This window comes from Gorilla gorilla, chromosome 20 (assembly GCF_029281585.2).
Source record: "Gorilla gorilla gorilla isolate KB3781 chromosome 20, NHGRI_mGorGor1-v2.1_pri, whole genome shotgun sequence".
In the NCBI taxonomy this organism is placed as follows: domain Eukaryota; kingdom Metazoa; phylum Chordata; class Mammalia; order Primates; family Hominidae; genus Gorilla; species Gorilla gorilla.
The window spans coordinates 50,695,036-50,720,434 of record NC_073244.2 but is presented as its reverse complement, the minus strand read 5'-3'; the positions used below and the strand labels follow the sequence as shown (position 1 = coordinate 50,720,434).

The window sequence follows — 25,399 nt, the reverse complement described above, 5'->3', positions numbered from 1 at the left end:
ATTGCAGTGGGCCGAGATAGGGCCATTGCACTCCAGCCTGGGCAACAGAGGAAGACTCCGTCTCAAAAAAAAAAAAAAAAGAAAGAAAGAAAGAAAGAAAGAAAAGAAAAAGGAAAAAAGAAAGAAAGACAGGCAGAGGCTGCATACTCTTTTATGATCCAGCCTCAGAAATCCCTTAACAGGCCGGGCACAGTGGCTCCTACCTATAATCCCAGCACTTTGGGAGGCCGAGGCGACAGGATCACTTGAGCCCAGGAAGAGACCAGCCTGGGCAACATAGGGAGACCCCTCACTTCTAGAAAAAAAATATATAAAACAAACTAAGCTGGGCATGGTGGCATGTGTCTGCAGTCCCATCTACTCAGGAGGCTGAGTTGGGAGGATCGCTTGAGCCCAGGAGTTCGAGGCTTCAGTGAGCCATAATCACGCCACTACACTCCAACCAGGCGACAGAGTGAGACTTTGTCTCTTAAAAAGAGAGAGAGAGAGAGAGAGAGAATGAAATCCCTTAGCAATCTCCCTTCTGCAGTGCTCTGAAAGTTGAGGCAGTTGCAAAAGCCTGCACGTGCCCAGGGGAGAAATGTGGACCCCACAGCTTCACGAGCAGTGGTGAACTGAAAAAGCGTGTCAGATAGGAAATGTTCTCATAGCCACTTTTGAAAAATACAGTCTGCTGTAGTAGCATCCTGGGTCCCTTTGGGTAGCTGAGTACCAGTAGCATTCCCCGGTCACTCTGACAGCCAGTAACCTTCCTCCAAACACACACTCTGCCAAAAACCCTGGAAGCAGGCAGTACTAGGCCCTACTTGTCCTATTGTGACCCAGCCAGTAGTTGGCATTCAATCTTGCAGTGGGTACTTTTCAACCTTTCCCAAAATTGGCCAGAAGCCCCTCTCGGGCTTATTCTCCAAAATAAGCCTGTCTTTGACTGTTGAGCCACTTTTCGTGTTTCTTTCCTCTTTCCTTTTTTCTTTTTTTTTTTTTTGAGACAGTTTCACTCTTGTTGCCCAGGCTAGAGTGCAGTGGCACAATCTCAGCTTACCACAACCTCCACCTCCTGGGTTCAAGGGATTCTCCCACTAGTCTCCCAAGTAGCTGGGACTATAGGAGCATGCCACCACACCTGGCTAATTTTGTATTTTTAGTAGAGACGGGTTTCACCATGTTGGCTAGGCTGCTCTCAAACCCCTAACCTCAGGTGATCCACCCACCTTGGTCTCCCAAAGTGCTGAGATTACAGGCATGAGCCACCGTGCCTGGCCACAAACTTTTTTTTTTTCTTTTTTTTTTTTTTTTGAGACAGGATCTCACTCTATTGCCTGGGCTGGAATACAGTGGCCCCTTCACGATTCACCACAGCCTCAACCTCCCTGGCTCAGGTGATCCTTCCCCCCTCAGCTCCCAAGTAGCTGGGACTACAGGTGCATGACACTATGCCTGACTAATTTTTTTGTATTTCTTTTGTAGAGAGAGGGTTTCGTCATGTTGCCTAGGCTGGTCTTGGACTCCTGGGCTCAAGCAGTCCTCCCGCCTCGGCCTCCCAAAGTGCTGGGATTACAGGCATAAGCCACCACACTGGGGCCCCATACAAGCATTTAATATGGTTTGTGTGATATAGCTGAGGGCTCATACAGTACATTTCCTGAACATCTCTGCTCCTTGGTGAAGTCTGGCTGTCCTCGTTGGGCAAGGGGCCTACCCCCAGCCCCAGAGATCCTCCTTCTGCCAGTGGGAACACACTCCTAAGAAGAATAGGAACTGCCGGGCGCAGTGGCTCAAGTCTGTAATCCCAGCACTTTGGGAGGCCTAGGCAGGCGGATCACAAGGTCAGGCGTTCGAGACCAGCCTGGCCAACATGGTGAAACCCTGTCTCTACTAAAAATACAAAAATTAGCTAGGCATGGTGGCAGGTGCCTGTAATCCCAGCTACCCGGGAGGCTGAGGCAGAGAATCGCTTGAACCCGGGAGGCGGAGGTTGCAGTGAGCCGAGATCGTGCAACTGCACTCCAGCCTGGGCGACAGAGTGAGACTCCGTCTCAAAAAAACAAAAAAGAAGAAGAGTGGGAACTAAGAACTCCTCCTAAGAAGAACTCCAGGAAACTAAACTCTGGTGAACATCACACCCATGCCAGGCAGGCTGGTAGACTTGTTTATAAACCTAGGGAATTTATTTATTTATTTTTGAGACAGAGTCGCTCTGTCACCCAGGCTGAAGTGCAGTGAGTGATGTGATCTCTGCTCGCTGCAACCTCCACCTCGCGGGTTCAAGCGCCGGGCCTCAGTGAACTATTAATGCAACTCAGAACCACCTGGAGAAAAGCACAGCTTGGTCTTTGTAAAGTCTGTCTCCACAGCTTCATTCTTTCTGCAGTAGGAATAAAGATGATGTCAGAGGCTGGGCATGGTGGCTCACACCTGTGAAAATTAATGTTAATATTTTAAAAATTAATGTGAAACACTAAATTATGTTAGTTGCCATTATTATGACACATCATTTTTAAAAAGTGACAGCAACTATTTTATTTATTTATTTATTTTGAGGCAGAGTCTCGCTGTGTGCAGTGGCATGATCTTGGCTCACTGCAACCTCCACCTCCCAGGTTCAAGCGATTCTGCTGCCTCAGCCTCCTGAGTAGCTGGGATTACAGGCTCCCGCCACCACGCCCGGCTAATTTTTGTATTTTTAGTAGAGACAGGTTTCACCATGTTGGCCAGGCTGGTCTTGAACTCCTGACCTCAAGTGATCCACCCACCTCCGCCTCCCAAAATGCTGGGATTATAGGCATGAGCCACTGTGCCTGGCTGACAGCAACTATTTTAGCTGTGACATTTTCATTTAGTGGCATTTATTGGCCCTTATTAAGCCACAGTGCTGAGCATTTAAGCTGGATCAGCTCATGAATTCTATCATCTTGTTTAATGGGCAAAACTCTCCTTTGAGGGTGCCCTTGGTTAAGAGGCTTTAATGATCTAATGCTTGTTACCTTCATGTGCCCAATAAGTGCTCAATTCATGTCAGCTATTGTCATTTTTAAACAAATTAAGGTTTTACTTAAAAAAAAGAAATAAGCCTGTGTCAGGCAAGTAGTCCATGAATGTAGCAAAAATTCCTGACATCATCATTTTTTTTTTTTTGAGACAGAGTCTCAGTCTGTCGCCCAGGCTGGAGTGCAGAGGCACGATCTCAGCTCACTGCAACCTCCACCTCCCGGGTTCAAGTGATTCTCCTGCCTCAGCCTCCTGAGTAGCTGGGATTACAGGTGCCCACCACCACGCTCCGCTACTTTTTGTATTTTTTGTAGAGATGGGGTTTCGCCATGTTGCCCAGGCTGGTCTTGAACTCCCGACCTCAGGTGATCCGCTCACCTAAGCCTCCCAAAGTGCTGGGATTACAGGTGTGAGCCACCATGCCTGGACTAATATTAAATTAATATCACTCTTATTTAGGAGCCTACAGGGGCTTTTCCTAAGTGCTTTGAAATACTCATTTCATCCTCACAACAGCCCTATGATGGAGGCACCGTTAGCAGCCCCATTTTCAGAAAGGGAAACTGAGGTATAAAGAGATTAAGTGACTTGCCATTGGTCATATAATTTATAGCAAGAAGTGGAGCTGGAGCCGAGCACAGTGGCTCACACCTATAATCCCAGCACTTTGGGAGGCCAAGGCAGCAGGATCCTTTGAGCCCAAGAGTTTAAGACCAGCCTGGGCAACATGGTGAAACCCTGTCTCTACTAACGATACAAAAATTAGCAGGGCGTGGTGGCACGCACCTGTAGTCCCAGCTAATCGGGAGGCTGAGGCACGAGAATCACTTGAACCTGGGAGCCAGAGGTTGCAGTGAGCTGAGATTGTGCCACTGCACTCCAGTCTGGGTGACAGAGGGAGACTCTGTCTCAAAAAAAAAAAAAAAAAAGAAAGAAAATGTTTTAGAAAGAATGGAAGCAGAAAATACTGGGTAGACAGCTTTTTTGAGAAGTTTTACCACAATGAGAAACAAAGATGCTGCATGCAGTGACTCATGCCTCTAATCCCAGCAGTTTGGGAGGCTGAGGTGGGAGGATCACTTGAGGCTGGGAGGTTGAGGCTGCAGTGAGCCGTGATCACACCACTGCACTCCCACCCGAGTGAAGAAGCAAGACCCTGTCTCAAAAATAAAAATAAAAGGCCAGTTGCAGTGGCTCACGCCTGTGATCCCAGCACTTTGGGAGGCCGAGGCGGGCGGATCATGAGGTCAGGAGATCGAGACCATCCTGGCTAACATGGTGAAACCCCGTCTCTACTAAAAATACAAAAAAATTAGCTGGGCATGGTGGCGGGCGCCTGTAGTCTCAGTTACCCGGGAGGCTGAGGCAGGAGAATGGCGTGAACCCAGGAGGCGGAGCTTGCAGTGAGCCGACATCGCACCACTGCACTCCAGGCTGGGCAACACAGCAAGACTCCGTCTCAAAAATAATAATAATAATAATAATAATAATAATAAATAACACATTCTCAGGCCAGGTGCAGTGGCTCACGCCTGTTAATCCCAACACCTTGGGAGGCTGAGGTGGGCGGATCACCTGAGGTCAGGAGTTTGAGAACAGCCTGGCCAACATGGTGAAACCCTGTCTCTACTAAAGATATAAAAATTAGCCAGGTGTGGTGGCGGGCGCCTATAATCCCAGCTACTCAGGAGGCTGAGGCAGGAGAATTGCTTAAACCTGGGAGGTGAAGGCTGCAGTGAGCTGAGATCGCGCCATTGCACTCCAGCCTGGGCAACAAGAGTGAAACTGTCTCAAAAAAAAAAAACAAAACAAAACACATTCTCGGCCCGGCGCAGTGGCTCACACCTGTAATCCTAGCACTTTGGGAGGCTGAGGCAGGTGGATTACCTGAGGTCGGGAGTTCGAGACCAGCCTGGCCAACATGGTGAAACCCTGTCTCTACTAAAAATATAAAAATTAGCCAGGCGTGGTGGCAGAGGCCTGTAATCCCAGCTACTTGGGAGGCTGAGGTAGGAGAATCGCTTGAACCCAGGAGGCGGAGGTTGCAGTGAGCTGAAATCGCGCCACTGCACTCCAGCCTAGGCGACAGAGCGAGACTCCATCTCAAAAAAGTAAATAAATAAAAAATAACACATTCTCTGCACACACCCTTGCCCGCTTTGGCTTCCTCCTGCATGAGACCCTGGTTAAATCCAGCCTTCCTCTCTGCCGTGCCTGCACCCACACAGCTTGAGTGAGCTAAAAAACAACACAGCCCCCTGGCCAGGCTAATTTCAAGTCTGTGAACTTGACCCTCAGGTGGACCCCAATGCTGCCTGGCAGCCATATGACATTTCTCTGATCCCCTCCTTCCTCCTGTCTTCTAGACAACTAATTCACACCTTTTCCCTTCTCCTCTAATCCTTTCCAACACCTCCTCCCCCCCTTTCACTCTCCCTTGGCTTCTTATTTTGCAGAGAAAATGCAAGAGATGAGAAGTGAACTTCCACAGCCACCCCCGCCTCTACCACCTACCTGCACCCTTGCCCACACCCGTTCTCCTGCTGTGACTGTCCCATCACCTGCTCCCACCTTCCCGCCCACCTCCAGCCACCGTCCCTGGTTCTCACCTCTCTCTGCTGCTCATTCAGTTTCCCCCATGCACTGGATCTCCTGTTAGCCCACACAGCGTCCTGTCTCCTATCTCAAAACAAACCCTCTCTCTTTTTTTTTGTTTTTGTTTTTGTTTTGTTTTGAGACAGGGTCTCACTTTGCCGCCCAGGCTGGAGTGCAGTGGCGCGATCTCAGCTCATTGCAACCTCTGCCTCCTGGGTTCAAGCAATTCTCCTGCCTTGGCCTCCCGAGTAGCTGGGATTACAGGTGCGCCACCACACCCAGCTAATTTTTGTATTTTTAGTAGAGATGGGGTTTCACTATGTTAGCCAGGCTGGTCTCAAACTACTGACCTCAAGTGATCTGCCCGCCTCGGCCTCCCAAAGTGCTGGGATTACAGGTGTGAGCCACCGTGCCCAGCCCAAACCCTCTCTTGACTTCACCTCCCCTTCTAGCTACAGCCCCACTTTTTTTGCTATTCTTTTTATTTTATTTAGAGACAGGGTCTCGCTTTGTTGCCCAGGCTGGAGTACGGTGGCACAATCATAGCTCACTGCAGCCTCCAACTCCCGGGCTCCAGCGATCATCCCACCTTAACCTCTGGAGTAGCTGGGACTACAGGTGTGCACCACCACACCCGGCTAATTTTTTTATTTTATTTTTTGTACAGGTGGAGTCTCGCTGTGTTGCCTAGGCTGATCTCAAACTCCTGGCCTCAAGCAGTCCTCCCACCTTGCCCTCCCAAAGTGCTGGAATTACAGGCATGAGCCAGCGTGCCAGGTCAAGAATGCTTTTAATGATTAACCATGGAATTTAAGCAGGCTAAGGAAGAAATGAGGGCATGGGAGGTGAGGGGGAGTGAAAAATGAAAGGGACAACGGATGGGAGATCACAGTGGGTTGGAAGGATCGTGCGAGTGGGGCACTGGAGGGAATGAGGTGGAAAGAGAAAGTGATGGGTGGAGAGTGAGTGTGTGAGATTGAGGTTCTGAAGAGGCTGCTGTTATTCAAACAAGGTCTGGGTTTGACCACGAGAGGGAGAGGTTGGGGAAGGAAAAAGTCACTAGAGAGAGGTCAGGGAACAGAGAGGTTGGGGCTGCGGAAGAACTATCTATCTGGTTATAGAAATCACTGAGAATGATGCTAAGAGCAGCGGGAGCGGCCGTGAGCCCAGAGCTAAAATTAGGGAGAAGAGAGGAGTCATGATCTGGGTCAGCAGATGATGCACGAAGCAGGGTAGTGATGAGATTCATCGCTGGGGGTTTTGGGGAGGGTGGAGGGAGAATGGTAAGGAAGTAGCTCCCAGGAGCACGGAGACCTCCCCACTTGGAAGGTCCACAAGAGAGCTGGGTTCCAGTTAGAGCAAGAAGGTGGTAGGAATGTTCAGAGAAGTAACTGAGGCAAGAAGAGATTTTGCTGAAGATGGGTCATGGGTTCCAAAGGTCACAGTAGCTGGAACACATTGGGGTATGGGGTAGAAATGGTTTCTTCCACAGTGGGTTTCCTTGTGGGTCTGTAACCCAACCCAGGTTTGGCCGCTCGACACTCAAAAGCCAAACTCAGGCCAGGCGTGGTGGCTCACGCCTGAAATCCCAGCATTTTGGGAAGCTGAGACAGGTGGATCACTTGAGGTCAGGAGTTTGAGACCAGCCGGCCAACATGGTGAAACCCCATCTCTACTACAGAAATTACTGGCTCGGTGTGGTGGCACACATCTGTAATTCCAGCTACTTGGGAGGCTGAGGCAGGAGAATCGCTTGAACCCGGGAGGCGGAGGTCGCAGTGAGCCAAGATTGTGCCACTGCACTCCAGCCTGGGCAACAGAGTAAGACTCAGTTTCAGAAAAGAAAGCCAAACTCGGGCCGAGCACGGTGGCTCAAGCCTATAATCCCAGCACTTTGGGAGGCCGAGGTGGGTGGATCACCTGAGGTCCGGAGTTCGAGACCAGCGCGGCCAACATGGTGAAACTATCTCCTAAAGATACAAAAATTAGCCAGGTGTGGTGGTGCATTCCTGTAGTCCCAGCTACTCGGGAGGCTGAGGCAGGAGAATCACTTGAACCTGGGAGACAGAGGTTGCAGTGAGCCGAGACGGGCCACTGCATTCCAGCCTGGGTGACAGAGTGAGGCTGCCTCAAAAAAAAAAAAAAAATAGAAAGCCAAACTCAAGAGAGATGACAGTTGGTGGGAGGAAAAGCAAGTTTATTTGGAGAGCCAGCAAACCGAGAACACAGTGGACTATCATCCTAAAGTACCATCTTAAATCAGTACAATTTTTTTTTTTTTTTTTTTTTAGGGGCAGAGGGAAGAGAAGGGCATTGTGATCAAGAGGTGACCAACAGGCCAGGCGCAGTGACTCATACCAATTCCAGCACTTTGGGAGGCTGAGGCAGGAGGATCACTTGAACCCAGGAGTTCAAGACCAGCCAGGGCAATGTAGTGAGACTCCATCTCTACAAAACAATAAATAAAATAAAAAACTAGCTGGGCATAGTGGCATGCACCTATAGTCCCAGCTACTTGGGAGGCTGAGGCAGGAGGATCACTCGAGCCCAGGAGGTAGAGGCTATAGTCCTGGTTTCTAGCTCCATAAAAAAGTAATAATAATAAAAATAAGGAGGTGACCACTGCAGACATCTGAGTGCCAGCTAGGGTCCGAGGAGGTTGATGACTTCTTTGTCCTTGGTTGGGTCACAATGCCCCTATAAATCTTTGAAAAAAGAGGCTGGGCGTGGTGGCTCACACCTGTAATCCCAGCACTTTGAGAGGCCGAAGTGGGTGGATCACGAAGTCAGGAGTTCGAGACCAGCCTGGCCAAGATGGTGAAACCCCGTTTCTACTAAAAATACAAAAATTAGCCGGGTGTGGTGGCGGGCGCCTGTAATTCCAGCTACTCGGGAGGCTGAGGCAGGAGAATCGCTTGAACCCAGGCAGCGGAGGTTGCAATGTGTCAAGATCGCGCCACTGCACACTCTAGCCTGGGCAACAGAGCAAGACTGTGTCTCAAAAAAAAAAAAAAAATCTTTGACAAAACATAGTTGTTTACATACTTCTTTAATCCCAGAGTTAGTTTTAAAAACTACATGATTGCTGTTTTTGCATATTATCTCAGCGGTCTAAAATTAACCTAGCCATGTGCAGGAATGGGTAAAGTCCCCTTAAACAAAAATGGGGTTAGTTATGTTAGTTCTTTTGCCATTTCACTGGTCATATACGTGAAGCTCTTAGCCTGACACAAGTGAACGCCAGACGGAAGCCGTAATCAGCGGTCCTGACGGGGGTCAGAGTCAGACCAGGGGTCTTTTACCCAAGTGGGGAAGATTGGGAGAGAACTAGGATCAGAGAGGGAAATGGGTCCCTGGTTGCCCATGGACCTAATGGGGTCTCTCGATCAGCAGGGGCCTTGCGCCCTGGGGGGCAAGGTAGGGAGGGGGTGGCCTGGCTGCGCTGACCCGCCTACCGACCCCTCTCGACCTGCAGGACTCTGGCTGCTGGAGATGGGCGCCCGGCTATCGCGGCGACGGCTGCCGGCGGACCCGTCCCTGGCCCTGGACGCGCTGCCCCCGGAGCTGCTGGTGCAGGTGCTGAGCCACGTGCCGCCACGCTCCTTGGTCACGCGATGCCGCCCAGTGTGCCGCGCCTGGCGCGACATAGTGGACGGGCCCACTGTGTGGCTGCTGCAGCTGGCCCGCGACCGCAGCGCCGAGGGCCGCGCACTCTACGCAGTGGCTCAACGCTGCCTGCCCAGCAACGAAGACAAGGAGGAGTTCCCGCTGTGCGCTCTGGCGCGCTACTGTCTGCGCGCGCCCTTCGGCCGCAATCTCATCTTCAACTCCTGCGGAGAGCGTGGGTGACGGGGGCGGGGCCCAGGAGGCTGAGGGGGCGGGGCGAGCGAGGCGGGGGCGGGGCCGGGACAGAGTCTGAGAGATGTAGCCAATGGGCGAGACCGCTGGAGGAGCCAGGGGACGGGGCTGAGGGACGCAGTGCCTGGGCGGTAGGCCCGGTGGGCGGGGCTGGAGAAGGTGGAGCCGGGAATCCGAACGAGTGGGCAGGGCAAGGCAGGAAGACCCTGGCTGGGCCAGGGGAGAAAGCAAGTAGTTTGGTATGCAGAGGGGATGCAGAACAGGACAGGGGCCAGGCGCGGTGGGAATGGCAACGCTTTGGGAGGCCAAGGCAGGAGGATCGCTTAAGCCCAAGGAGTTCAAGGCTGCAGTGAGCTATGATCGTGCCATTGCACTACAGCCTGGGTGACAGAGACCTTATCTCAAAAAAAAAAAAAAAAAAAAATGGTGGGGTGCAGTAGCTCACGCCTGTAATCCCAGCATTTTGGGAGTCTATGGTGGGAGGATCGCTTGAGGCCAGGAGTTTGAGACCAGCCTGAACAACAAAGTGAGACTCTGTCTCTAAAAAATTTAAAAATTAGTCTAGGCGCAGTGGCTCACGCCTGTAATCCCAGCACTCTGGGAGGCCCGAGGGGGCAGATCACTTGAGGTCAGGAGTTCAAGACCAGCCTGACCAACATGGTGAAACCCCATCTGTACTAAAATACAAAATTAGCCAGGTGTGGTGGTGCACGCCTGTAATCCCAGCTACTTGGGAGGCTGAGGCAGGAAAATTGCTTGAACCTGGGAGGCGGAGTTTACAGTGGGCTGAGATCATGCCATTGCACTCCAGCCTGGGCAGCAAGATTGAAACTCCATCTCAAAAAAAAAATTAAAAAATTAAATTAGCCAGGCGTGGTGGCATGCACCTGTGGTCCTAGCTACTCTGGAGGCTGATGTGGGAGGATCGCTTGGGCCCAGGAGTTTGAGGCTGCAGTGAGCTATGATGGAGCCACTGCACTCCAGCCTGGGCGACAGAGTGAGACCTGTCTCTCACACACACAATGAAGAGCAGGACTGAAGGAGAAAGAGCAAGTAAGGGTGGCTGAAGAGAAGCTGAGTGGATGGGCACGGCTGAGAGTCACAGTTGTGGGGTAGGACCAGGAATACAGAATAATGGGAGGAGGAGTCGATAGGAGAAACCAGGGAGGATTGGAGCACAAGAGGGAGAGGCTGGTGGACAGCACAAGCTGGGTGGTTGCGGGGTCTCTTCTGGGCAGGCTGGCGGGTGAACCATATGTTCAACTCTTGTTTTCCCACAGAGGGCTTCAGAGGCTGGGAGGTGGAGCATGGCGGGAACGGCTGGGCCATAGAAAAGAACCTAACACCGGTGCCTGGGGCTCCTTCGCAGACCTGCTTCGTGACCTCTTTCGAGTGAGTGGCCCAAGTGAGAGGCCCCGATCCCTGGGGCAAGGGCCCCAAAGAAAGGGACCCTACCCCCCACACTGTCCTCATTGTCACCTTCGCCCTCTCCTTCACCCATTTATTTATTCATTGATTCATTCCATCAATCAACAAATACTTGTTGAGGGTACTGTTTCATATGCCAGGGATACAAGGAAAGATCAGGAAGGTTAGCAACCACAGGCAGCAATGCTCTGTGCATCATCGCCTGCAGTTTGTGAGACAACAGCAAGACAGCTTTGATCTAAAGACAGGGTTTTGGGCCGGGCACGGTGGCTTTCGCCTGTAATCCCAGCACTCTGAGAGCCCGAGGTGGGCAGATCACTTTAGGTCAGGAGTGCGAGACCAGCCTGGCCAACAGGGGGAAACCCCGTCTCTACTAAAAAGACAAAAATTAGCTGGACGTGGAGGCTGAGGCAGGAGAATCACTTGAACCCAGGAGGCAAATGTTGCAGTGAGCCGAGATTGCATCGATGCACTCCAGCCTGGGGGACAGAGTGAGACTCTGTCTCAAAAAAAAAAAAAAAAGTGAACATGGCAGTGCATCCAAGATGGAGTCGCTTTTGCCTCCACAAGGAGTTACTCTATACTAGACACTTTACATATAATTCTGGCAACAACCCTGTGACATAGATACTATTATTGCCCCCACTTTATAACAGGAAACTGAAGGCCGGGCATGGTGGCTCATAGCTGTAATCCCAGCACTTTGGGAGGCCGAAGTGGGAGGATGTCTTGAGCCCAGGAGTTCGAGGTTGCAGTGAGCCTAGGATCATGCCACTGCACTCCAGCCTGGCAACAGAATAAGACCTTGACTCAAAAGAAAAAAAAAATGAGAATCTGTTCTCCATGGAATGATGGTGCCACCTCTACAGTTTATGAAGTTTCTATGTATACCTACGTCTGTCCCTGGCACTCTGTTTTTTTTTTGTTTTTGTTTTTGTTTTTTAAGATAGAGTCTCATTTTGTTGCCCAGTCTAGAGTGCAGTGGTGCAATCTTGGCTCACTGCAGCCTCTGCCTCCCTGGGTTCCAATGATTCTCCTGCCTCAGCCTCCCGAATAGCTGTGACTACAGAGGTGCGCCACCATGCCTGGCTAATTTTTGTATTTTTTGTAGAGAAGAGGTTTCACCATATTGACCAGGCTCGTCTCTAACTCCTGACCTCCGGTGATCCGCCTGCCTCGGGCTCTCAAAGTGCTGGGATTACAGGTCTAAGCCACCGCGCTCAGCCGGTTCCTGGCACTTTGTTCTATTCCATTGCTCAACTTACCCATCCTTCCACCAATACTGCACAATTTATGTTATTATGGCACATTCTAGTTTGAGGAGAAGGACTGTTTACAAAGTTGTGGGCGACTGCTAGACGTGAGGGGAGGAAACAGTTACTGGAAAATGAGGAGAGAGTGCAATGGAGCTTTGCTTTTTCCTTGGGGGACAAGGCAGTCCCTTGAGAAGGACCTAAGAGGATAAATACCCTGATTTTAGTCACCTCTTTCACTTCCATCCCCTGCCAAAGCATCCCATTGGCTGATCCAACAGGAAGCAATGGGTGACAGAGACAAGGCCGTCCAGCTTTAGACCCGGGGCCCTCGCACTTTAGGAGGCCACAGAGCTCCCCGCTCACATGTCTAGTATGTGGCCTTCATTTGTAGTCATGTCCTGTCCCACAAAGATGAGGGTCAGGCTTTCATAGAGGTCAGCTGCCTGGAGCCTGCAGCAGGGTGGAGAATGGCAAAGGGACTCCAAGAGGCCAAGGAGAGATGTATAGCCCATCATGCATCTTCAGGTCTGCTAGAGCAAACCCTGAGGGCTGCTTTAGAGAGGGTTATCAAGGGAGGCTTCTTGGAGGAGGTGGTTTCTGACTGTGACTTGAATGCCAGGACTGTTTGCCCTGCCCCCTGCCATCTCTCCTTCCCAGATGGTGCTCCAAGAGGCAGCTTGTGGACCTGGTGATGGAAGGGGTGTGGCAGGAGCTGCTGGACAGTGCCCAGATTGAGATCTGTGTGGCTGACTGGTGAGTGAGGAGCGGCACCCTACCCCAGAGCAGCAGCAGGCTTGGCAGCAGCTCTGCAGCAGGGGCTCATTTCCCGCCCCATCAACCGCATGGGTAGCGGCTGTCACTGTGCACCCTTTGTGATGAGGCTGAGACGGGAAGTGATGCAGAGCCGGGGAAGGTAGAGCTTTGGAGAAGCCAGAGCCCCCACTCTGCACTCCTGCCCACCCTCATCCCAGCAGGCTGGGGTGGTCCACAGGGGGCCACTGACTGGCTTGATACCCTTCTGAAATGAGACACCTCCCCTGACCACCTTGTGGATGCCCAGGGTCTCTGAAGGGGTGGGAGCATGGTGCCCTGTGAGCTGAGGCTCAGGGAGCATAGTTGGGACAGGACTGGCTTCAGAGCCTACAGGCTTAGGATGAATGCCTTCTTCCCAAAACACCCAGGTTCTGCCCCAAAGCATTCCAGCTCCTCCTTCAGGCTGTGGCTCTTCCATAGAAAATCTGATCTCTTCCCTGGGGCTCTGGCTCTTCCCTGAAGTCATCAGGCACCTGCCCTGCATTGTGGTTCTTCCCCAGAGCATCCTTTCCCATCCCCCAACTACCTACCCAAAAGCCTCCCGAATCAACCCGAGGACCACCCAGGCTCCTCCCCCAGGACCACCCAGGCTCCTCCCCTGCTCTGGCTCCACCTAGGACCACCCAGACTCCTCCCCCAGGCTCTGGCTCCACCCCAGGACCACCCAGGCCCCTCCCCCAGGCTCTGGCTCCACCCCAGGACCACCCAGGCCCCTCCCCCAGGACCACCCAGGCCCCTCCTCCAGGCTCTGGCTCCACCCCAGGACCACCCAGGCTCCTCCCCCAGGACCACCCAGGCCCCTCCCCCAGGCTCTGGCTCCACCCCAGGACCACCCAGACTCCTCCCCCAGGACCACCCAGGCCCCTCCTCCAGGCTCTGGCTCCACCCCAGGACCACCCAGGCTCCTCCCCCAGGACTACCCAGACTCCTCCCCCAGGACCACCCAGGCTCCTCCCCCAGGCTCTGGCTCCACCCCAAGACCACCCAGGCTCCTCCCCTGCTCTGGTTCCACCCCAGAACCACCAAGGCTCCTCCCCTAGAGGTTCCCAGGCCAGGACGTCTCCAAATGTGGTCCAGATGTGCAGGACCCTCATCAAGATGGAGCCAGCCCTCAGCCTCCCACCCCGAAACCCAGAGAGCTGGCTGGGTGACCGGGGCATAGAGGCTGACTGCTGCCTGGCAGGTGGGGCGCTCGAGAGAACTGCGGCTGCGTCTACCAGCTCCGGGTCCGCCTTCTGGATGTGTATGAAAAGGAAGTGGTCAAGTTCTCAGCCTCACCTGACCCGGTCCTTCAGTGGACTGAGAGGGGCTGCCGACAGGTGGGTCCAGACTACCTTCCAGCTCCCCCCAACCCGCTAAAGGCACACACGCCCAGCCTCTCGTCTGCTCGGTTTCCCTTCTGTTACTCCTGGATATCTATAATCATAACAGCTAAGAAGTATTGAGCCCTTCTTACATCCCAAGCCCTGTGTCAAGACGCTTACATATCAATTCATTTCATTAGCAAAACCCCTTAATGTTCAACAAACACTGATTGAGCACCTACTGTGTGCTGGGCACCACTCTATGTGCTGGAAATGCAGCAGTGAAGCAAAATCCTATCTCCATTCTAGAGTTGAGGAAACAGAGGCACAGGGAGGTTATGTGACTGGTCCAGTGCAGAGCTGGACTCAAGCCCAATCTGGCACCAAGACTATGCTGTCTTGATCCTCACACCTCAGTTACCAGAGTAAATGTTTCGGCTGGGCACGGTGGCTCATACCTGTAATCCCACCACTTTAGGAGGCCAAGATGGGAGGACAGCTTGAGGGCAGGAGTTTGAGGCCAGCCTGGGCAATATAGCGAGACCTCCATCTCTACAAAGAAATTAAAAATTAGACGGGCATGGTGACTTGCACCTGCAGTCTCAGCTACTCAGGAGGCTGAGGTGGGAGGATGGTTGGAGCCCAGTTGGTCCCACTGCACTCCAGCCAGGGCAACAGACTGAGACCCTAACTAAAAATAATAATAATAATAATAATAATGAGTCAGATCAGAAGTCTCACTGCTTGTAATGCTCCTGTGGCTACATCTCACAGTAAAAGCCAAAGTTATGCAGCCACGGAAAAGAAATGAAGCATCAATTCACACTGCAACGTGGATAAACTTTGAAAACATGATGCTGAAAGAGGCCAGACATGAAATGACAAATACTGTATGATTCCACATATATGAAATGTACACTAAGAAGATTGGCGACTGCCAGGGGCTGGGGGAGGGAGGTCTTGGAAATGACAGCTCATGGATGCAGAGTTTTTCCTGGGGTGATGGGAATTAGGTAGTGGTGATGGCTGCATAATATCGTGAATCAACTAAAAACCACTGAATTGTACACTTTAAAAAATGAATTTTGGGCCGGGTGTGGTGGCTCATGCCTGTAATCTCAGCACTTTGGGAGGTCAAGGCGGACAGATCACTTGAGGCCAGGAGTTCAAGACCAGCCTGCCAACACAGTGAAACCCCGTCTCTACTAAAAATACACAAATTAGCCAGGCACGGTGATGGGCGTCTGTAATCCCAGCTTCTGGGGAGACTGAGGTGAGAGAATTTTTTGAACCGGGGGAGGTGGAGGTTGCAGTGAGCTGAGATCATGCCACTGCACTCCAGCCTGGGCGATGGAGCGAGTCTTGTCCTCAAAATAAATAAATAAAATAAAATGGTAAATTTTGGCTGGGCGCAGTGGCTCACACCTGTAATCCCAGCACTTTGGAAGCCCATGGCAGGTGGATCACCTGAGGTCAGGAGTTCAAGACCAGCCTGACCAACATGGCGAAACCCCCGTCTCTACTAAAAATACAAAAATCAGCCGGGCGTGGTGGTGCACGCCTGTAATCCCAGCTACTCGGGAGGCTGAGACAGGAGAATCGCTTGAACCTGCGAGGTGGAGGTTGCATTGAGCCGAAATCATGCCACTGTACTCCAGCCTGGGCGACAGAGTGAGACTCCATCTCAAAAATAAATAAATAAATAAAAAGTTTGTTTTACGAAAATTTTATCTCGGCTTTTTTAAATTGGAAAAAAAAAAAAAAAGCCAAAGTCCTCCTGTGGCCCACAAGGCCATGATCTGCCCATGACCTCCCTGACCCTTCTCTTACTTCTCCCCTCACTCAGCTCCAGGCATTCTCCCACCTCAGGGCCTTTGCGCGGGCCGTTCCCGCTGCCTGGGACACCCTCCAGAGCCCCTCCTGGCTCCCTCTCCTCCTTCAGGTGTCACCTCTGTGGGGCCTTTGCTAACTCACTCTACTCACATTCCTGCCACCTTCCTGGCAGAATGCCCCTGGCCCCTCACCCCCACCTATCTCCAGTGTCCGGGCCCCCTGCTAGAATGGCACTGACACCAGCGCGGGGTCCTTTTCCGGTTTTATTCACTGCTCTGTCCCCAGCACCTAGTGCAGGACTGGCACCTCCTCAGCCCTTCGGACCTATCTGTTGAAGTGGAGGAAGAGAAGGGGCCCGCAGGCCCTCACCCTCTCACTCCCCTTCCCCCTGCAGGTCTCCCACGTCTTCACCAACTTTGGCAAGGGCATCCGCTACGTATCTTTTGAGCAGTACGGGAGAGACGTGAGTTCCTGGGTGGGGCACTACGGCGCCCTTGTGACCCACTCCAGTGTGAGGGTCAGGATCCGTCTGTCCTAGCGACTGGACTACTGCCTGACGTTGTCAGTCAAGACCAGCCTTGCAGCCGGGTGCAGTGGCTCACACCTGTGGAATCCCAGCACTTCAGGAGGCCGAGGCGGGAGGATCACTGGAGCTCGGGAGTTCAAGACCAGCCTGGGCAACATAGTGAAACCGTCTCCACAAATAATTTTTAAAAAATTAGCCAGGCATGGTGGTGCCGCCTGTAGTCCCAGCTACTCAGGAGGCTTGGGTGGGAGGATTGCCTGAGACCAGGAGGTTGAGGCTGCAGTGAGCCGTGATTTCACCACTGCACTCCAGCCTGGGTGAGAAAGCAAGACCCTATATCAATGAAAAAAAAAAAAAAGACCAGCTTTGCAGCCAGAAGCCAGAGGATACCCAGGGACAGTAGGGCTCCCAGGTGGCTGGTTCTCAGCACACCTTCCGTGAATCTGCTTGCTGCTGCTTCAGTGTGGTGGCCATCGTGCTGTGTGACAAACCAGGCTGTTCACAGCTTCCTCAGCCCCCCAGAAGGGGAGTGTCAGGAAGAGACATTTAGTTCATTTGCCGGCAAATTTTCTTCTCCTGCAAGGATCTCGGTGGACTCAGTCACAAAACAAAGGCTAAACCAGTATTTATAAGAGAGGGCTTATAAATCCCTCTGCCGACGCAGGGAGCAGAGACTTGCCGGCATGTTTTGGGGGTAATGATCGTGGGCAGGGAGCAGAGGTCCGCTGAGGCAGTCTGTCCTTGAGACTAACAAAGTCATCTGCTGTTTGGGGAAATCTCTGGTGTTGGGAACAGGCCCCCAAATCTGGCCATAAACTGGCCCCAAAACTGGCCATAAATAAAATCTCTGCAGCACTGTGACATGTTTGTGATGGCCATGACCCCCACCCTGAAGGTTGTGGGTTTACTGGAACGAGGGCAAGGAACACCTGGCCCACCCAGGGTGGAAAACCGCTTAAAGGGGTTCCTGAACCACAAACAATAGCATGAGTGATCTGTGCCTTAACAACATGTTCCTGCTGCAGATAACTAGCCAGACCCATCCCTTTATTTCAGCCCATCCCTTTACTTCCTGTAAGAAATGTTTTTAGTTAATCTATAATCTATAGAAATAATGCTTATCACTGGCTTGCTGTCAATAAATATGTGGGTAAATCTCTGTTCGAGGCTGTCAGCTCTGAAGGCCGTGAGACCCCTGATTTCCCACTCCACACCCTATATTTCTGTGTGTGTGTCTTTAATTCCTCTAGCACCGCTGGGTTAGGGTCTCCACAACCGAGCTGGTCTCGGCAAGTGGCGCCCATACGTGGGGGCTCGAACCCGGGTCGAAGAGTCACCGGAGCGACGGTTGGAGAATGTGGAACTAAGCTGGAGGACACCCGAGTACTCTTAAGCAATCCCCATGGTGAGTAAGAAGGGGAGCTCGGAAGCATCAGGGTAGCAATGGGACAGGTGTGGGTTCTGGTTCATTCCACCTTGGAACCTTTTCACACTGATGAGGAGGAGGAAGGAGAGTGTAATGAAGTAATGGAAGAGGTAACAGAGCAGGTTTGTTTGCCAGCTAAAGCTAAAGTGGCAAAGGAGGAAGAGGTTCATCCCTACCCTTCTGCATCCCCTCCTTAGTGTGAAGAAAAAGAGTGGCCTGACCCTCCAGATCTTTCTTTTCCAGAGGACACTGGGTGAAAAGTAGTTGCCCCAGTGACTGTTCGAGCAGTGCCTCAAGCGACTGCTCTCAGTTCCATTCAGGCAGGAATTCAGCAAGCTAGAAGAGAGGGTGATTTAGAGGCTTGGCAGTTCCCTGTTAGAATACATCCCCCAGATCAACAGGGAAATATTACAACCACATTTGAGCCTTTTCCTTTTAAATTACTCAAAAAATTTAAACAAGCTATTAATCAATATGGACCAGGTTCTCCTTTTGTAACGGGACTGTTAAAGAATGTTGCTGTTTCCAGTCGGATGATTCCTCCTGACTGGGACGCTCTTACTTGAGCTTGTCTAACTCCTGCTCAGTTCTTACAATTTAAAACTTGGTGGGCAGATGAAGCTTCCATTCAGGCTCCTCGCAACACCGAGGCCCAACCTCAAATTGATACAACTGCAGACCAACTTTTGGGAGTCGGCGGCTGGGCTGGTTTAGCTGCACAAGTGGTTATGCAGGATGATGCCATAGAGCAGCTTAGAAGAGTGTGCATCAGAGCTTGGGAAAAAATCACTTCAGGTGGAGAACAGTACCCTTCCTTTGGTGCTGTAAAACAGGGACCAAAAGAACCGTACACAGATTTTATAGCTCGGTTACAGGAGTATCTTAAAAAGGTGATTGCAGATTCGGCTGCTTAGGATATAGTGTTGCGGTTATTAGCTTTTGACAATGCTAATCTCAATTGCCAGGCTGCTCTGCGACCTATTAGAGGGAAAGCACATTTAGTTGATTATATCAAGGCCTGTGATGGTATCAGAGGTAATCTGCATAAAGCTACTTTGTTGGCACAGGCAGTGGCAGGACTGAAAGTGGACAAAGGAAATACTCCATTTCCTGGAGCTTGTTTTAACTGTGGGAAGCATGGGCACACTAAAAAAGAATGCAGAAAAAATCAGCAAGTCAGGCCGGCAGATAGGGGAAAAAAGAAAACTGCTGAGCCTGATATATGTCCAAAATGTAAAAAAAGGAAAACATTGGGCTAATCAGTGTCACTGTAAGTTTGATAAAGATGGGAACCCGATTTCGGGAAATGCCATGAGAGGCCCATCCCGGGCCCCGTTCGAAACCAGGGGCATTTCCGCCTCAGGCCACTCCTTCACCCCTGTACAATGTCTGTCCCCTGCCACAGCCAGTAGTGCCACAGTAGATATATGCTGCACAAAAGCTGTGAGCCTTCTGCCTGGGGAACCCCCCGCAAAAAGTTCCGACAGGGGTCTGTGGACCCTTGCCAGCGGGGACAATAGGATTACTTTTAGGAAGGTCTAGTTTAAATTTAAAGGGGGTACAAGTACAAACAGGAGTCATTGATTCAGATTACAATGGAGAAATTCAAATTGTTGTTTCTACTTCTGTTCCTTGGAAAGCAGAGCCAGGAGAGCGCATAGCACAGCTCCTGAATGTGCCATATGTGGGAATGGGAAAAAGTGAAATTAAACGAACAGGAGGATTTGGAAGCACAAATAAACAAGGCAAAGCAGCTTATTGGGTGAATCAAATTACTGATAAACTTCCTACCTGTGAAATAACTATTCAGGGAAAGAAATTTAAAGGTTTGGTAGATACAGGAGCAGACATTTCATTTCTCTATAGCAATGGCCGTCCACATGGCCAATTCAACCTTCTCAATTTAACATAGTTGGAGTTGGTAAAGCCCCTGAAGTATATCAAAGTAGTTATATTTTGCATTGTGAAGGGCCTGATGGACAACCTGGGACTATTCAACCAAAACTTCTGTACCTATAAATTTATGGGGAAGATATTTATTACAACAATGCAGAGCACAAGTTCTAATTCCAGAACAATTATATAGCCCTCAAAGTCAACATATGATGCATGAAATGGGGTATGTCCCTAGTATGGGACTAGGAAAAAATTTACAAGGTTTGAAGGGACCGCTTCAAGCAGAAATACAAGTTTCCGCCAAGATTTAGGATATTATTTTTGATGGCAGCCATTGTTAAGCCTCCAGAACCTACACCTTTAAAATGGTTAACAGATAAGCCAATTTGGATAGAACAATGGCCGCTAAGTAAAGAGAAACTGAAGGCTTTAGAGGAATTAGTTACTGAATAATTAGAAAACGGACACATAGCTCCAACATTTTCCCCTTGGAATTCTCCAGTTTTCATAATTAAGAAAAGAATCAGGTAAACGGAGAATGTTAACTGACTTAAGAGCCATTAATTCAGTTATACAACCCATGGGTACATTACAGCCAGGATTGCCTTCTCCTGCTATGATTCCAAAAAATTGGCCTTTAATAGTCATAGATTTAAAAGACTGTTTCTTTACTATCCCCTTAGCTGGGCAAGACTGTGAACAGTTTGCATTTACAATTCCTGCAGTAAACAACCTGCAGCCTGCTAAGCGTTTTCACTGGAAAGTATTGCCACAAGGCATGTTAAACAGCCCAACAATTTGCCAGACTTATGTAGGGCAAGCAATTGAACCTACTCGTTAAAAATTTTCACAGTGTTACATTATTCATTATATGGATGATATACTTTGTGCTGCCCCCACTCGAGAAATATTACTCCAATGTTATGATCACTTACAAAATTCGATTTCTTGCGCTGGTTTAATTATAGCTCCTGACAAAATTCAGACTACTACTCCTTACTCCTACTTGGGGACCTTAGTAAATGACACTACCATTGTGCCACAGAAAGCAACCATACATAGGAATCAATTGAAAACATTAAAGGACTTTCAAAAATTACTAGGGGACATTAATTGGATACGACCTGCTCTAGGCATTCCTACCTATGCCATGAGTAATCTATTTTCTATCCTTAGAGGAGATCCTGGTCTCACAAGCCCTCAGTAATTAACAAGAGAAGCTGAGGCAGAGCTGCGGCTAATCGAAAAGCAAGTCCATAAAGCTCAAATAAATAGATTAGATCCAGAGAAGACTCTAGATTTGCTAATTTTTCCAACTCAGCGTTCACCTACTGGTGTTATTGTTCAAGAGTGAGATCTTGTAGAGTGGCTTTTTCTTCCACATACTAATTCATGGACTCTAACTCCTTATTTGGAACAAATTGCTACTATGATAGGAAATGGGAGAACTCGGATTGTTAAATTACATGGATATGATCCTGGAAAAATTATTGTCCCTCTCACAAAGGCACAAATACAGCAAGCTTTTATATATAGTCTTACTTGGCAAACCCATTTAGCTGACTTTGTGGGTATTCTCGATAACCATTTTCCTAAACAAAACTGTTTCAATTTTTGAAATTAACTAATTGGATTCTCCCTAAAATAACTAAATTTAAATCAATTGAAGGTGCTGAAAATGTTTTTACAGATGGGTCTAGTAATGGTAAAGCTTCTTATTCTGGCTCAAAAAGTAAAGTTTTTCAGATGCCCTATACTTCAGCTCAAAAAGTGGAGCTTGTAGCTGTAATTGAAGTATTGACTGCTTTTCATACGCCTATTAATGTGATTTCTGATTCTTCATACGTGATTCATTCCACACAATTAACTGAAAATGCTCAGTTACGATTTCCTACAGATAAACAACTGATGATTTTATTTACCCAACTGCAAACAGCAGTTAGGAGTAGAATGCACCCTTTTTACATCACTCACATTAGGGCTCATACACCTCTTCCAGGCATCACCTTTCACAGTGTTTTGCGGTGATGGGCATTCCAGCTTCTATTAAAACAGATAATGCCCCAGGCTACACTAGCCGAGGTCTAGCTACATTTTTCTCTATACGGAATATTAAACACATTACTGGTATCCCATATAATTCTCAAGGACAAGCCATAGTGGAAAGAATGAATCTCTCCCTGAAACAGCAGTTGCAAAAGCAAAAAAAAGGGGGGGAAAACAAGGACTACGGGACACCCCATATGCAACTGAATCTAGCATTGTTAACTTTAAATTTTTTGAGCCTGCCTAAAGGCCAGATCCTATCAGTAGCTGAACAGCATCTACAGAAACCAGCTGCAAAGACAGAAGCAGAACAACTAGTTTGGTGGAGAGATCCAATAACAAAAAGTTGGGAAATAGGTAAAATAATAACTTGGGGTAGAGGTTATGCTTATGTTTCTCCAGGACTGACTCAACAGCCGATTTGGATACCATCAAGACACCTGAAACCTTATCATGAGCCAGATGCTGAGGAAGAGATTCCCGGAGGAAACTGAGGACCCCCCCTCCCCGGTTGCAGCCATGTCGAGACTGATGCTGAGGAAGACCCCAACTGTCATGAGCAACACCTGTCAAACACAGCCACCCACCTGGAGACAGATCAAGAAGCTGTCACAGATGGTGGAAGAAAACCTGAGGAAAGTGGCACAACCAGTCGCAATGAGTAATTTAATGGTAGCTATGACAGCGATGATCACCACTGCCACGAGTATTCCTTCAATAACGGCTGACACAGAGAACAATTATACTTATTGGGCATATTTGTCAATCTTGGCTGGCAATAATGCCTGGATGTAATCACTCTATGACACAGTTATACAAGCTTTCTGATCTCATAATAAATCTGCTCCTATAATTGAGGCATACTGCCCTCAAAAACATATTTGTAAACAGGATTGGACCCAGTTAGAAAAAATGAACGTACTTGTTTAGGAAGATTGCTTTGCAGAACAGGCAGAGGTGCTGCACAACGATTCCTATGGAATCATTATTAATTGGTCACCTATGGGGATGTTTAGCCTGAACTGCACCTCTCAGTCTGCATGCCACGGCCACACTGTGATCAGCTGGTCTGAACAAAATGGTCAGAAATGGTAAGAAATACAGCAAGAGTTCCTATTATCTGGAACCATGGCAGTATAGTGGCACCTCAACCTCAAATGATATGGCCTGCTCTAGGAGCTAAACATAAGGATTTGTGGAAACTGTTAATAGCTCTTAATAAAATCAAAATTTGGGAAAGAATAAAAAAGCATCTAGAAGGCCACTCTACAAACTTGTATTTGGATATTGCAAAATTGAAAGAACAAATATTTAAAGTATCCCAGGCACACGTGAACTTAATGCCAGGAACTGGAGTGCTTGAAGGAGCTGCAGACAGATTAGCAGCTAGTAACCCATTCAAATGGATAAAAACACTTGGAGGCTCTGTGATTTCAATGATGATTGTGCTTTTAATCTGTGTTGTTTGTCTTTGTATAGTGTGCAGATGCAGATCCTGACTCCTGTGAGAAGTAGCTCACCTTGACAAAGCTGCCTTTGCTTTTATCACTTTGCAAAACAAAAAAGGGGACATGTTGGGAACAGGCCCCTGAATCTGGCCATAAACTGGCCCCAGAACTGGCCATAAACAAAATCTCTGCAGCACTGTGACATGTTCATGAAGGCCATGACCCCCACCCTGAAGGTCGTGGGTTTACCGGAATGAGGGCAAGGAACACCTGGCTCACCCAGGACGGAAAACGGCTTAAAGGGGTTCCTGTACCACAAACAATAGCATGAGCGATCTGTGCCTTAAGGACATGTTCCTGCTGCAGATAACTAGCCAGAGCCCATCCGTTTATTTTGGCACATCCCTTTATTTCCCATAACAAATGCTTTTAGTTAATCTATAATCTATAGAAATAATGCTTATCACTGGCTTGCTGTCAATAAATATGTGTGTAAATCTCTGTTCGAGGCTCTCAGCTCTGAAGGCTGTGAGAACCCTGATTTCCCACTCCACATCCTGTATTTCTGGGTGTGTGTCTTTAATTCCTCTAGCACCACTGGGTTAGGGTCTCCACGACCCAGCTGGTCTCGACACTCTGGGATCCCGCCATGGGGCTGTGTAACCAGCCATCTCTGTGCAACATGCCCAGCACTGCCCGTCAGCATCTCCTGTTCGGGTCAGGCTAGCACCTCTCTCATCAGAATTCCAGAATTCCATCAGAGGCCAAGTCCCCCACCCCTGCCTCCTGCCCTTGCTTTGGGGGCAACTTCCTGCAAGGTAACACTTCCTTTTCTCCACACTCCTGTATACAGACTCCTGGAGCAGAGTGTGCCATGAGGAAAAGCTCTCCCATCCCCCCATCTCCCTCCACTTCTCTATTTCTCAGCTAGGCATGGCCAACAAACTAGCTCAATAAAACTGGTGCCAAATATGAGGGGATGGGCAATTTTTATCTGTAATCAGTGCACTTATCTGCCACCAGCTCTGATCCTAAAAGACCTTGTGGCCTCATGTTTACAATCAGGAGACCCTCAGGAGGCTGTGTGTTGAGCGCCAAGAGGAACTCGGAGACAGCTATGATGCGCCAAACAGCTCTCAGGCATGCACCCTTATCAGCGCCATTTGGTCCAGGCTCAGAGTGTAAACTACCTGCCCAAGGTCACCCAGCCAGTAAGTAGGGGAGGCAGGGCTTGGAGCAGTGCTGGGCTCCAGAGCCCAATGATATAAACACAGTTCCAACGTCATTTTTTCTTTTTTCTGTTTTTGAGACAGAGTCTCACTCTGTCACCCAGGCTGCAGTGCAGTGGTGCTGATCTTGGCTCACTGCAACCTCCACCTCCCAGGTTCAAGCGAGTCTCCTGCCTCAGCCTCCTGAGTAGCTGAGATTACAGGCACATGCCACCATGCCCGGGTAATTTTTGTATTTTTAGTAGAGACAGGGTTTCACCATGTTGGCCAGGCTGGTCTCAAACTCCTGACCTCAAGTGGTCGGCCCACCTCGGCCTCCCAAAGTGTTGAGATTACAGGCATGAGCCACTGCACCTGGCCCCACTTCTTAAATCTTACGTGGCCAAAAACATGATCAGGTGCAGTCAGCATTATCATCAGTGCCATTTTCCAAGGGAGGAAACCGAGGCCCATAGGGGGAACCAACATAGCCAGGTCTCATAGCAATTATGACGGGGAGCAGGATTTGAGCTCAGGTGAACCCAATAATAATTTTATATTATTATATAATGGTGGCTCACACCTATAATCCAGCATTTTGGGAGGCCAAGGTGGAAGGATCTCTTGAGGCCAAGAGTTCGAGACCAGCCTGGACAACAAAGCCAGATTCCCACTCTAAAAAAATGGAAAAGTTAGCCAGGTGTGGTGGCACACACCTGTGGTCCCGACTACTCAGGAGGCTGAGGCGGGAGGATCTATTGAGCCCAGGAGGTC

The 25,399-nt window shown here is 49.6% G+C and overlaps 1 protein-coding gene across 9 annotated transcripts in view; it reads left to right on the top strand.

Annotated features, from left to right (window-relative positions):
• The window catches only part of FBXO17 (F-box protein 17), a 34,556-nt gene extending 16,737 nt beyond the window's left edge, over positions 1-17,819 (top strand). For 2 of the 9 annotated variants that reach the window (XM_063701303.1, XM_019015533.3), the window contains exons 2-6: positions 9,059-9,424; positions 10,722-10,833; positions 12,783-12,878; positions 14,122-14,257; positions 16,470-17,819. In XM_063701303.1, coding sequence (XP_063557373.1) covers positions 9,059-9,424; positions 10,722-10,833; positions 12,783-12,878; positions 14,122-14,257; positions 16,470-16,613 — 854 coding nt within the window. In that variant the 3' untranslated portion in view covers positions 16,614-17,819. Of the gene's footprint in view, positions 1-9,058; positions 9,425-10,721; positions 10,834-12,782; positions 12,879-13,306; positions 15,968-16,469 lie in introns of those variants that run through there. The other 7 variants (XM_063701304.1, XM_063701308.1, XM_063701305.1 and 4 more) reach the window with 6 other exon arrangements.
• Positions 17,820-25,399: the final 7,580 nt, after the last annotated feature.